The sequence below is a fragment of the Protomyctophum parallelum genome (assembly GCF_964188405.1).
Source record: "Protomyctophum parallelum genome assembly, chromosome: 21".
Taxonomy (NCBI): Eukaryota; Metazoa; Chordata; class Actinopteri; order Myctophiformes; family Myctophidae; genus Protomyctophum; species Protomyctophum parallelum.
The window spans coordinates 21,874,917-21,889,944 of NC_139713.1; the positions used below are offsets into that span (position 1 = coordinate 21,874,917).

A 15,028-nucleotide genomic window follows, 5' to 3' on the forward strand; every position below is an offset into this window, starting at 1 on the left:
TCAGACAGAGCCGATGATGAAGGCCTATTCATAAAAATAATAATAAAATAGTGTGAATGGAGTTTCTAGGTGAAAGTAATTTTTGACGTGCCAATGTCTGCCATTGAGCCCCATTGTAAATTTGAAAGCACTATAGTTCTAAAACTATGAAACATTTCAAAGATTCCTTTTCAGGCAAACATGTCCACCGTAAGATGAACCTAAGTAGGCTAGAATGGTGTTGGTAGGTTTAAGTATGTAGGACTTCGGAGCCAGAAACGATACCTGCTGCTGTTTAGATCCTCAGATAAAATTATATACTGTGCACTCTGTGCACATCGAAAAGTAAATGATTAGAAAAGTGATTACTTTACAAAAGGTTTAAATTGTTCATAAATAATGTTTGTTATGAGCTGGTCCAGCCGGCTCCATTCATTGCCATGTATTCATTGCACTTCCGGTGTGAGTTTGGCTCCCATGAAAGTGTCAATGAAAGTGTCATGGCGCAGCCCAGTCACGTGACCACTTCCCTTCCTTCTCAGAGCTTCCTTGGGCACACTTGAACTTCCATGTGCGGCCAAAGGAAGCTGTCTTTTGCGTCATTTCCGTGTTTTTAGACAGCTGGTGGATAGAAATGAAGCTCCACCCACGCGGAAGAATGCCGCTGGGGCAAGCTTTTACGGGAATCTGGCCGACACGGCAATCTGCCGCATGGGTGGAGCTTAATTTCCATCCACCAGCTGTCTAAAAACCCGGAAATTACGCAAAAGACAGCTTCTTCTGACAGCGCATGGAATCTTAGGTGTGCCCAGCCCCAGACCCAGAGAGTCCCAAGTTGATGTCAGCAGCTACAGTAGTCTGCTCTCATCTCACATCGCATTGCTGAATACCGAGTATACACCATTGATTTTGTGAACATGTCATTACTTCCCGTTGGTCCAGCCAGTGCCACACTGTCTGGGCTTATTTGAATGTTTACGTTTCCCCCTCGTGTCCTCCCCAATTAAAGCACCCCAACGTGTACTGCATTCCCTGTCACTGCCAACACCCACTGAATAGGATACCCTACTGTACCACATTCCACTAAGCAGTGTGTCATCACCAGCCATTTATTTTTACCTGACAGTGAAGAATCTCCTCAGCAGGAGGTTCACGCTATCTCCCCCAGTTCGCCTCCCTGCTGAACAGAAGCTGGAAAGCACATAATCTGTCACAGGGTTTCCACCTGTGAACAGTGAATTGTGACTGTCGATGTGCCCAGTCCACTACTGGGACTGTAATCCAGGCCTCTGCAGAGGTGGGGGATCTCACTCTAGTGACAGACATACAGTACAGCAGTGTGATGCACTGTTTGTTCTGTAGCCGCTCAATTCATAAGATGGAAGAGTTCCCACAGACCTGCAACATTTGGACACATTTCAATCAAATGACATATCCCTCTACGTGTGCGTTGTGTACATGTGTAGCCTCTTGCACAGAATGTTAAAACATTCAAACCAAATTGGTTAGGAAGACGCACAGAAATAAATGGACATCCCTTCCAGATTCAGACCTGAGCTTTGTCTCAAGAAGCCATTGTATGCACACCGGGCTCTCACACAGAAACATCCCGTGTTCATTTAATTATAATCTGCATCTTGAGTGCACTTTACCCTTTATCACTAAACCTTTTTGAAAATATTTTATTATCTTGAAAAACATTTTAAAATAGTTCAACTAGCTGATCTATATCGAAACTTTGTGAGCTTGTAGATCGGCTATTTGAACTATTTTAAAATAGTAAAAACTTGCAAAGAAGTTTAGGGAAAAGAGGTAAGGGGTGGCGCAAGATTGTGCAAACAATGGACCGTATTAAGGCGTTTAAGGGACAGGTCCATTTGGGTCTATTGTCAAACATGTGTTTAAATTAAGGATTATGTCTACTTACCTGTGTGTACTGTGAATAATAATACCCTTGTCTCAGCCCCAATAAGTGACTAAGACACATTCTGTCGATTTATTATTTTTGGCAAACAAGAGATTTTGATTCTTTATTCTCTACAAAAATATCTCACAATAGAAAAAATGGCTTGAAATGCTCACAATTCCATTCCCCCCCCCCCCCAATAGCTGTAGAGCTTTTCAATTCAAATATATGTCTCTATTGTATGTAAACATATCTTAACAATAAGAATAAATCCATTTGCCAAGTTGTGAGGTCTACAAGCCGTCTAAAGGCATTTGTCGCTTTACCCATCATTTTTTGTTGAGTGAATCAGTTGAAAACACTATCTTCACTTGTTGAACAGGTCATGAGACAAAATATAAATGATCCTTATTGTTCTCTGGTATCCTGTATACAGTATCCATCCTGGGTCTCCTCTCACCAAAGTACTTGAACGAAGAAAGGAAAGTGTCCAGGTGTGATGAAGAGGGACCCATGGTTATGACGGTGTTTTTGGGGACATTATGAAATAAACAAAATGCCTGGTTCTCCCTCATCCACAGTCATAGACGTTCCATCTGTGCGTCTCAGCAAAAACAATAGTTATCCGTTGCTTCCATAACAGAGAATTAAGTTGATGATTCCATGGAGATACAGGGGCACACTTTCCAGAAAGGTGTTGGACATGACAGAGCCCTTCCGATCTCTCCAACCAACCATTCAATCCAAACATCCATCGGATTATATTCCCATGGTATCGAAGTGTCCCAACTTCCCAAGTGTCCACTCCAACGTTACCCACAGGAACATTCGTCCAGTGGGTAAGACATGCAGACATGGCCCAGGCCGTAGCGTAACGGTCTGGGCACCGGACTGGTGATCCAGTCGCGGTGTGCCGCGGGTTCGACTCCCGAACCCGACACGGCCTTTACCGCATGTCATCCCCCCATCTCTCTCCCGTTTCCTGTCAGCCTACTATCTGTCCCTTAAAAAATCAATAAAAGGCGTAAGCCGCAAAAAAATATCTTAAAAAAAAAAAAAAAAGACATGCAGACATTACATGACCAAAGCTTTTTTCAGACGCTGTTCTAAACAAACATGAAGTGACCCCTTGCATGTGTTGTACCGAGAGTACGAGCTAATGCCATCCGGTAGGAGGTATAGAACTCCACGGTATGTGTATAATAGATTTAAACACTCTTTTGTTCCCCTGTCAATCAAAATGCTCAATCAGAGATTGCCGAATGCACTTTGACTCAATCAGAGATTCAGGGATTGCCGAATGCACTTTATTGACTAGTTGCACTTTATCAAGGGAATGTGTGCAATATCTCTGTTTTGTACAGTATGTTGGGTGTTTCATGGTGTTTTTCCTTTTCTTATGTGAACGTGTCTGTTATTTGTATGCAGCTGTGACTCTGTCTCCAACACAAATTTCTCCCAAGTTAACCTGCAAGTTCTCCACAAGTTAACCTTGAACCGTGAACCTTGACTGTGTATTTGTGGGTGGGTGCATGTCAGTTTAACCGCTTAAGCCCGGGCCTCTATACCAAAACTCCCTTTTCCCTTCTACACTAAATCTCTTTTCAAGCTCACAATGCCTCACATTAGTCCCATTTTCAGAAAAGGTTCCCCTCAGAATACTGATGCCATGGTTACGTGTGTTAAGTACTAGTGGATTCTTGGATTCTTAGCACGTTGTCTAAGTGCACAGAAAATGACAACTGGGTTTGTGGGTGTATTTCACAGGTAGCAATATTCCTGTCTATTCGCCTATTTACTATTCACGTTTCTGATCTCTACCTTGCTTCATTCTATATTAAACATTACTATTAAACATTCTAGTTCTAGCCACATCTATTCACCTGTTTACTCTGCCATGTCTCAGCCGTTGTTTCTGTAAATCTGCTCTGTCTGTATGGAGAAAATAATCACGGAGCATCTTTTCATTAATATTTCCAAATGGGATCATATCGACACGTTTTCAAACCGACGTACAGTAAATGCCTTCTCATCAAAAGGAAACGACCGAAATCCAAAACGATTGATTTCGCTCAGAGAAACTTTGTGAAATGAATATGTGGTCCTATGTAACAACTCACTGTAGTGTGTACTGTATGACACTGGCACTGTCAAGGTAACGAGTCTGACTATCAACTCGCGGTAATGCACGCACTCCTCATAAGGCGCTTCGGATGACGGTGTCCACTAAACGTAGAAATAAATAACAGAAATAATAACAAAATGCTACGAATATACTTATAAGTACAAGATCAAATTGGTCCAGTTGTGGTTTGGGTTGAGAAGACAATGACCCTCCATGAAGGAGTCTCTAGGCCATTGACCGGCGGTTCTCAGCCAACTGGCTGGACGTACAGTACAGTACAGTACTTCCTGGTTCAGTTGTTTTGACCTCCCCCTTTCCTTTGACATCATAGCAGTGAGGACAGGAGGAGGGCCAGTGACAGCGTCCAGAGCGGCGTCGGGGGCCAGAGGGGGGAGGGGGAGCGATGGACCCCCAGGGGGGAGGCCGTGTCCGAGGTGCAGGAGCACACCTCGTAGCCGTTCTCGGCGTGGTCCGGGTGGTGCTGCCCGTTGACCCTCGTCTCCGTGCCGTTGGACTCCGTGTCCGGGGAGTCCGACTGCATCTCCGTGCACACCAGCCAGTCCTTAGCAATGAGCCGGGGATAGCCCACCTCCACCTCCATGTCGCTGGCCAGCACACGCCAGTACTCCTTCCCCTTGAAGAAGTAGGAGGAGCCTGCAAGAAGATGGAAGGGGTAATGTTAGTGAACGTGTGTGTGTGTGCGAGCGTGTGTGCGTGCGTGCGTGCGTGCGTGCGCGTGCGTGCATGAGTGCATGAGTGCGAGCACCAACAGAACAAACAGAACGCATTACATACAGTACTTGCACATGTTTATTTTACCTCACTTCTTTTACCACTGAGCTAATAGAGCCTGACTACTTGCTCAGGCGATCAATTGAATCTTGACCATCAGGTCAACATTGGTATCAGATCCTTTGTCTCGGGGAGACATGACATATACAGTACAATCTAAATGTCTCAATAGAATAGCAGGGAGATAAACATACTGTCCCATTCAGACTGTAAAAAATTACATTTTAGTCATTGACAAAAAAAGTGACATAGTGCTACTTTAACTAGAACTGAATATAAAGTGACCTTTATAAAGAGAGAGGAACACTGGTTGATGGACATAAGGTTGGCTGTCATTGAGGGAGGAACAAGTTTACTGTCACACATACATGGACGCACTGCGCACGGTGCACGCATGCTTGGCCATTGACTGTTCCACTCTGAGTGAAGCCGGTTAAGTTCTGCTTAGCGGGTAAAGGCAGAACTTAACCGACTGTACACCTACACCTTAGCCCCTAAACGTGTACATTTTGACACTCAAAGTTAAATGATCAGGCACAAATAGTGGTCTAAGAGTACAGTTGTAACCCAAGTCCAAATCTCTAAGGCCCCTTTTTCCACCAAAATAACTTTGGTTCTAGAACTGCAGGTTCTGTTCTAGATTCTTGGAACCATGGTGGTGCTTTCACGGAACCGGCGGAAATTTTTTGGTTCCAGTTCCAAACCAGATGTTAGGGTTCAGAACCAATTCATTTTCAGTGGAAACACTGAATATTGAACTGGTTCAATAACAGGTGGGAAAAAAATAAACTAAACGGTTCAATCCTGGTGGAAAAGGGGCCTCTAAGACTAGTACAGGGGTTTAAGTGGTTACGGCCGCTCACCATCAGACCACCTCATGGCATCGTCCAGGTGCAGAGGCAGCCCCTTCCAAAGCGTCGCGTCTTTGGGGTAGCCCGAGTCCATGCGTCTCAGGTGGTCGTCGTAACGCCAGTAGTGATTGTCCTTGAAGAAATAGGTCTTTTCGTTGTGCAACCAAACGAAGGCGGCGTCCACGCCCTCCACGGGCAGGCCGAAGTCGCTGATTGGACGGGGGTATCCCTCCTCCACGTTGTTGTCTTTAAAGACCCAGTATTTTAGACCTGAGTGTTGGTCAAGGGCAGAGAGAGAGAGAGAGAGAGAGAGAGAGAGAGAGCTTAATAACTGATGCTGACTATCTACCAGACATTTTCTAATAATTGATAATTTGAGAGAAAGCACGTAAATGCAGAATGCCCGCAACACTACAGATTAAACAAAACACAGGAGGTTTCGATCCTATATCTAAAGGTTTGTTGTTTGTACCATTCACCAGAGACAACTCATTCACAATGAGAACTGAACTGTTCAAGTTTTTGAAGTCGGTCAGGTTATGTTTTCAAACGTGCAAATTTCAAACAATTAGAGGTCTAAAGTAATAGAATCAACATATTGGCGTCATGTCACGTCACTTTTTATGCCTCTAGGCCATTGTAAGTCCCCGATTGGCTAACCCAACCCTGATTGTCCGAATAACATTTGTGCTGCACAGCAGTATAAATGGAACGGCTTGCATTGTTCCCGACAGCCATTTAAGAACCAGGAAATCTCTGTTTCAGAGCTTGGAACAGCTTGCTAGCGTGTCTGACAAGTATAGGTTGACATAGGTACTCTAGACTAGGGGACTTTAGTACAATGCAGGTACTGTTTTGCACTTACTAGAGCTAGGAAATGTCTGGATCAGAGCCTGGAACACTGTTTTGCACATCCGTCAATCTTACGTTGTCTTCTTTTCGTATAATGCAATATTGTGTATTTTTATCATGTTTTTACTGAATGCAGTGTATCTTCTATGGACCCCAGGACGATTTGCTGTCACCGAGGTGTTAGCTAATGGGGATCCATTTAACCCATTCTGACCTGAGATCAGATTCATACGAGGTTTCCACTGGACACACACTGGTCTGATTAACCCATTCTGACCTGAGATCAGATTCTAAAAATGTCAGTCGTTCTTCGATTTATCAAAAATAGCAGACCTACAAGCTCGTAGCGCGCCACTCGGTGGCGCGCTATGAGCTTGTAGATCTGCTATTTTTCAATAGCTAAAGCATAACATGATGCTGACACCAAAATGGGTTCCCGTTCAGAATGCGTTAATAAACAAATAAACGTGGCCTGCGATAGGCCGGCACCCGGAGGGCGGTCCTATAGTACCTTTAAAGAAAACGATCTTGTGGTCTCCAGGTCTCTCGTATACGGCGTCCACACTGTCCAGGTTGGCTGGCAGGCCTCTCCAGAAACGATGGATCTGAACGGGACGCAGAGACACCAGGTGTTTCTCTCTGGTCAGACGCCAGAAATACTTCCCTACGTGACAGAGAAGAATAGGGTGAAGTTAAAGGTGCTTTAAGCCATTATGACATGGGTTCGATTCTACGGAAAAAAAAGTACAAAGACATGCACAATCCAACCCAAACGTGGGCAGGTGCCGCAGCCGAGCGATGAGTAGTATACAAGGATAAGGAATGAAGACGCTCGCACACTAAAATGACCTTACCTTACCTGTGGGCTCTGATGCTAGTGATATGTGCCTTTATTTGCACAAATTAATGACTGTGACGTTTCGAGCACAATGCTCTTCCTCAGGTCTGAGGAGGAGCATTGTGCAAATAAAGCCACGCATCACTAGCATCGGAGCCCACAGTGTGCGAATTAATGGCTTCATTCCTTATCCATGGGTTCGATTCTACAAATGCCTTCCAAATCAGTCATACTTTCAAGAAACAATCACACCTGTGTGAACCGAGTGGTGCAACTCTCTCCCCCCCCCCCCCCCTCTCTCATATTAGCAGGCAACAGTGCAGCACTGTCTCTCTCTCTCTGTTTCTGGCAAACAGCGCCCCTACTGGTACTCATTATACTGGTGCTCATTAATGAACACAGGTGGGTGAACACATAGGTGAACACACGGACACGGACATTGCTGTTCCTTGGAGTGGTTGTACCACTCAAAAAAAGAAAAGACAAAATGTAGATCTACAAGCTTGCAGCACGGCACGAAGTGACAGACAATTGGAAATACTACTTAATAAATGTACTTAGTTTCCACCACTGGCGCCTTGGCACACCATTTGGGAACCACAGCTCCGTGGTCCTGTTGGACTGGAGTTTCTCAGCTGCATGACTTGGCTCATTCTACAGTATCTGGATTGGTTGTGACAACTAAGCACAGTTTTACTCAACCACTCAATGTTCTATTCATCTGGTCTGAGAGAGAGCAAGACCACAGTCTGAATTAATGATCTCTGTGCTCATTTGATAAATGGTTAATTTACAGTATATATATATATATATATATATATATATATATATATATATGCACCTTTATCCAAAGTGCTTTACAATGTCCATTACATTAACCCATTCACACAGTGACAGGCAGGCAAGGTAACAGCCTGCTCATAGGGGGCTAAAGGACACTTTGACCCCAAACCAGGAGGAGCTTGGGATTGAACCAGGAACTTCAAGGGCAGTCTGACGTTTTTTCTTTTCAGTACCACAGCATTTTAATGACTTCACGTGCGCCTCATAGAGCTATGAACCTGCACGTGCACAGCACAGCTATAGTGTATGAGTCAACTCGTGACAAATAATAATTCAAACGACCATAAAACAACAGGTAACAAGTAACAACACATTCCATTAGCACCATCATACTGTGTTGATAATCTACTGGTTCCGACATGTCAACACACGGTAGCCTATGTGCCTATACAGACTAGCCTACAGTAGATCTACTATATTCAGCATGCAGCCAAACATAAAATTACTTAGTCTTTTAGTTCTACTAACATTTTTTTGTGGGATATTGTTTAGTAGTTTGGTAAAAGGTGCCAATTTATTTTCTCACTTCCGTCTTTCAGCAGCCCATTGACTGGGCTTCCCAACAGACGCTACTCTTCTGTTATGGGGATTGGGGACGCGTTCTAGTGTGCACGCACGTGCACCGTACCTGCCGTACCCCCGTTCCGTACCTGCGCGTGCACGTAAAATGTTTTGGGGGTACCAGTACACGCCGTGGTACTGTGTTCTACGAGCATGACACCACTGGTCCTCTCTCATTCTCTGTTCAACGCTCATTTGGTTTCACCTCGCCACCCTCACTCATTTCATCTTTGGGTTTAATTCCGTACCTTTGAAGAAGAAAGCCTCGCCTCGTATCTGGGCCACTGCATCAAAGTGACTGGTGCATCTGTCTGGGGCATCTCGTGCCAGTCTGAGAGGACAAGAGTGGGAGGAGAAGAGATAAGGATGGAGGAAAGGGATTGGCAATAACAAAGTGCTAGATCACAGAAAGTGTAGACACACCATAAAACTAACCCAGGAAATTAAGCGACCTATAAACACTGAACCTTATCGTCCCCAATATAAACTATATGTCTGGAGATCACTCAGGTGAATGGTGTGGAAAAAACGTTGTGCGGTGCACAATACATTATGTACACATGGTACAGTGTGCTTGTGTGAGCAGCACTGTGCAACCAAAACCTGCGCTTGGTGGGGTCGTTCTAATGAGGGGCGTGCTTTAATGTATCGGTGCGCGCTCACTGCGCTGCTAGACATAACGGGACCGAGTGTTTAAATAATACAGCATGTATTCTCTTATACTGTATCCCAATCCTGTCATGTCATCTTTGTCAAGTGTGTGTGTGTGTGTGTGTGTGTGTGTGTGTGTGTGTGTGTGTGTGTGTGTGTGTGTGTGTGTGTGTGTGTGTGTGTGTGTGTGCGTGCGTGCGTGCGTGTGTGCGTGCGGTCAAACCTTCTGCGAAAATAGCAGATCTAGAAGCTCACAACGCCACATGTTGTGAGCTTGTAGATCTGCGATTTTCAGCTAAGAGATTTGAAGGTGTTGAAGGAAAAAAAAAGAGCGGGCCTGGTATAGAGCCCTGGGGGACTCCGGCTATTCAACATCAAGTATACAGGGTTAGAGTGGTTAAACCTACTTCTAGCTAGCCAAATATCAGAGCATGACATCAGCTCCTCCAGTTCATTGGTCTATATGGGCTGTCTAGTACTTTAAACCAGTGGCAACATGGCCAGACTGCCAATGATGAGGCCATCGCCACCACAGGGGCTCCCTGTGTGAGCAAGACGCCAGTCATCCTATCAACAAAGATCTCCATTCAGCAGTGGTGGAAAGTAACTAAGTACTGTACTTAAGTACAATTTTGAGGTATTTTTACTTGCGCGAGCAGAGCGCAAGTACTGTTTTCAGCTGCGTATGTCGGTGACTCCCTCAGCCAATCAGGGGTTGTGTCACCGCTTTTACATAAACATACAGTTACGTCATCAGCCAATCCCTGACTGGCCGAGGGGCATATGTCGGTGTTGTCCCTCGGCCAATCAGGAACCACCCTTTTTATATAAACATACATAGTTATGTCATCAGCCAATCTCTGACTGGCCAAGGGGGCCACCAAAAACACACAATATGTATAAATATGTGGATGACGTAACCAATTTGAGTATCAAACTAATATATAGGACAATTTAAAAATGTATAATATCCCAGTGGATATCTCAAATGGGATTCATATACAGACATATAACTCAGATGTTTCAATAACTTGATTGAGGTAAGTTGCATGCTCTGCTCGTGCACAAGTAGGCCATTCATGGCCAACTTGTGTGCAAAGCGCAAGTATTTCCAATTTGAGCACTGTGGATGGAGGTGGAGACTGGAGAGAATCCCACTAAAAATGTTAGGGAGGGACTAGTGGAGAAGAGATCCAGTAGAACTAAACGACAAGTCATTTTATGTTAGGCTGCATGCTGAATATAGTAGATCTACAAGCTCACAACGTGTCACAGCGCAGCTGTGCAACGTGTTGTGATCTTGTAGATCTGCTATTTCCAGCACGTGAGCAGCCATTATGACAACATCAAGGCCCACCAAAATACATTTTAGTGGACTAAATCAACTGCAGATTTAGTCGACTAAACTCTTGTGATATTTAGTCGACTAAAACTAGACTAACACTAAAACATTTCAGATGACAAAAAATGTGACTAAAACTCAATTAAGTTTCATTCAAAAGACTATATGATAAAAATGTGCTGTCAAAATCAACAGTATAGAATAGATGTATGTTGGACTTACAGAACAGTAGACCTGTTTATGGGGAGGTCCAGCAGCACCGGTGGTTCGGCCGTGTGGGAGTGTTGCTGCTGCGTGCCGTTGGTGTGCGACACAGAGTCCCTGACCCCTGGGGGAGGACATGGGGGTCAAACGTTATAGACACAGAGTCCCTGACCCCTGGGGGAGGACATGGGGGTCAAACGTTATAGACACAGAGTCCCTGACCCCTGGGGGAGGACATGGGGGTCAAACGTTATAGACACAGAGTCCCTGACCCCTGGGAGAGGACATGGGGGTCAAACGTTATAGACACAGAGTCCCTGACCCCTGGGAAAGGACATGGGGGTCAAACGTTATAGACACAGAGTCCCTGACCCCTGGGAGAGGACATGGGGGTCAAACGTCAGAGCTCTAAGAGACAGAGTCCCTGACCCCTGGGGAAGGACATGGGGGTCAAACGTTATAGACACAGAGTCCCTGACCCCTGGGAGAGGACATGGGGGTCAAACGTTATAGACACAGAGTCCCTGACCCCTGGGAGAGGACATGGGGGTCAAACGTTATAGACACAGAGTCCCTGACCCCTGGGAGAGGACATGGGGGTCAAACGTTATAGACACAGAGTCCCTGACCCCTGGGGAAGGACATGGGGGTCAAACGTAATAGACACAGAGTCCCTGACCCCTGGGAGAGGACATGGTGGTCAAACGTTATAGACACAGAGTCCCTGACCCCTGGGAGAGGACATGGGGGTCAAACGTAATAGACACAGAGTCCCTGACCCCTGGGGAAGGACATGGGGGTCAAACGTTATAGACACAGAGTCCCTGACCCCTGGGAGAGGACATGGGGGTCAAACATCAGAGCTCTAAGAGACAGAGTCCCTGACCCCTGGGGAAGGACATGGGGGTCAAACGTTATAGACACAGAGTCCCTGACCCCTGGGAGAGGACATGGGGGTCAAACGTCAGAGCTCTAAGAGACAGAGTCCCTGACCCCTGGGGAAGGACATGGGGGTCAAACGTTATAGACACAGAGTCCCTGACCCCTGGGAGAGGACATGGGGGTCAAACGTTATAGACACAGAGTCCCTGACCCCTGGGAAAGGACATGGGGGTCAAACGTTATAGACACAGAGTCCCTGACCCCTGGGAGAGGACATGGGGGTCAAACATCAGAGCTCTAAGAGACAGAGTCCCTGACCCCTGGGGAAGGACATGGGGGTCAAACGTTATAGACACAGAGTCCCTGACCCCTGGGAGAGGACATGGGGGTCAAACGTCAGAGCTCTAAGAGACAGAGTCCCTGACCCCTGGGGAAGGACATGGGGGTCAAACGTTATAGACACAGAGTCCCTGACCCCTGGGAGAGGACATGGGGGTCAAACGTTATAGACACAGAGTCCCTGACCCCTGGGGAAGGACATGGGGGTCAAACATCAGAGCTCTAATGGCCGCACTTCATAATCCGTCAACGTGCAATGGTGTGGCGCACCGCCGTTCTATAAGTGCACGGAAAATGTAGGGCTGTCACGACTACAAATTTAAGTCGATTGTCATGCAAATGATTGCGATTAACGATTGAATTGTGTTTGCATTGAACATTGGAACGTTACAGTTTGTATTTGCGTTTGCCTTTCAGGCTTTGTAATCATAAATCACACAGGGCAGATATGACAAATAACTTAAATATACAAATAAATCACTGACACATTTAATAATTTTTAATATTTTTTTCTTTCCCAAAAAAGAAACGTACAAAATAGCAAAAATAGTTGATCTACAAGGTTACAACACGTGTTGTAAGCTTCTAGATCTGCTATTTCCGCTTGTAGATCTGCTATTTGATCTGTTTTTTTCCCAAATGTTTGAAAATGTATGGAAAATGTTCAACGTGGAAACAATTGATGATTTTGCAAACATAATTATGATTAACTCAAATAATTGCGATTAGGCGATTATGTAATAATTGTGAAATGCGCAAAAATAACCAAACCACAAGCTCACAACGTACTGCGAGTTGTAGATCTACTATTTCCGGCATGCAGCAAAGGTATGTTGACCTTATTCTAGGTCCTTTGACAACGTACTAGTTGTCAAATTGAATCAATTCAACCCACTTCCACACAGCACACAGCTGCATTGATTATATCCATCCATGTGAATAGTACCTCCCAGATTACTTTCTTTTCCTCTGCCTTTCCCTCTCATTCATTACCTCTCTAGTTCTCCATCTCCGCATGAAATCAACCCTCTCTCCGCTTAATACTTTATGTAACTTTGCTCTCTCGGAGTCGTCATCTATCATCACTGTGCTGTGCGATGAAAGAAATGTCTTTGCAAGGCTTAATGAGAATCAGAATTTATAGGAATGTTGCACTACGGTGAACACATTTTCAAACTTCACCAAAAAGGACCCATTTTGACCTGAGATCAGATTCTAAAAAGGTCTTCTACATCGTTCTTCGACGATATGAGCTTGTAGATCTGCTATTTTTCAATAGCTAAAGCAGAACATAATGCTAACACCAAAAGCGGTTCCCGCACAAAAAGGACCTTAAACAACTTGAGCCCTGAAATAGCATATGTTGTGAGCTTGTGTAGACTGACCAGTTTAGGGTATAGTAACGTTTTGCCTCCCCTAGGTCCTAATTCATTAAAAAGAAATACGCCACCGTTACACTGTGGCGGAAACAGATATCGTATTTATCCGTCCGATCAAGCTACGTTGAGATGATGTATTATTCAGAGAGTGGTGTGTACCACAGGTTCGCAGGCGTATCGCAGGTGTATGTCATACTGAATGAAGAGGGTGCAAAGTGATCGGAAAAGCACCCGACAACCTCATCTGCATTGATCCACGCCCCATATCGTACCATAAAAGGCTTCAAGCATGACTCAGCAGACAGCAGTTTGAGATCCGTCTGTCAAAAAAAGAAAAAAGGCTTTGCAGCCGCAGACTATAATAGCGGTTCACAAATTAGCCTACAATAAAAATGATTGCTGGAAAGAAATCACAGCCGCGGTCACTGCTATGAATATAGCCCGCACTCTATTAATTTAATAATTCTACACATGTAGGAGCATGAGGACAGTTAGGGCTTTTATGTTATGTCGTTTTTGCACCATTGTATATTACCACTGTAGGCTACCATATATGTACAAACTGACATCAATCCATCAAAGGACACCAAAGGAAATTAAAAGATTTCCAAGCTTACAACGGTTCGTGCTCCGCTGAAGCAATATAATTATAATTTATTTAATTAAGTTCGGGACCAAGGCGGGTGCTCACTCACACCTTTGCAGAGGTAAAACATATCCGATATTTAAAATATCGGATATATGTCAAATTGTCAATGCAAAAGTCGTCTTTTGAGAGAGAGCTAGAGGGACATGGGCCCTCGACACTGTTTGCACGATAAAGAACAGTAGCCTATACATTCATAAGTGAATAGTTATAGGCCTACCTCGTAGGCCTGGGATCCTCTTGTCTGAAGAAATTATAATCCAGTGAGTTTATCCAGTGAGTTAAACTATTCTGTGTGTGGCATCCATGTGATCAATATCAATATACATTATTATAAATTCTGTCTGTCTGTCCGTCATGTTTGTGAACAAGCGCGAGTGGAGGTGATCTTGCTTAAAACTATATGACTGGCCGACTTTCAAACACGCTGATGCCATTCATTAGGCTAATGTGGTCTTCTATTTTTTATATAGGGCTAATTAGCCCTATTAATTTTCCAATGTGAATCGGATCGGCAGCACGCTGCTGTCTGCCCCCCCCCCCCTTCCCACACACACACACACCGACAGTGAACTCAAGGAGCTCCGTAACAAAACAATTTCAATAGGCCTGCCGCCTACTGCAGGCATTACTACACTAAACAATGTTGGATTCGTACAGTGCAGAATGCAGATAAGCCTATGTTCTTATTATAATTGTGAGTTTGTTTTTTAACATGCAGCGCGAGTCCGCGAGAGCCGATCTACAAGCTCACAACCGTTGCACTTCGAGTAGAAGGCTACCGAGTGAGCAGCCCCAATCGCGCATGCAGAAATATCCTAATGCATGCATTTAGGCA

General features: G+C 44.8%; 1 protein-coding gene across 2 annotated transcripts in view; it reads right to left on the reverse strand.

Moving 5' to 3' along the window:
- Positions 1-2,951: 2,951 nt before the first annotated feature.
- Positions 2,952-15,028, reverse strand: part of LOC310878726 (matrix metalloproteinase-17-like) — a 77,961-nt gene continuing 65,884 nt past the window's right edge. For both annotated transcript variants that reach the window (XM_083793102.1, XM_083793101.1), the window contains 5 exons: positions 10,963-11,068; positions 8,996-9,078; positions 7,017-7,169; positions 5,666-5,923; positions 2,952-4,664 (listed from right to left, as the gene is read on the reverse strand). In XM_083793102.1, the coding sequence (XP_083649228.1) occupies positions 4,336-4,664; positions 5,666-5,923; positions 7,017-7,169; positions 8,996-9,078; positions 10,963-11,068 (929 nt within the window). In that variant the 3' untranslated portion in view covers positions 2,952-4,335. The remainder of the gene's footprint in view (positions 4,665-5,665; positions 5,924-7,016; positions 7,170-8,995; positions 9,079-10,962; positions 11,069-15,028) is intronic.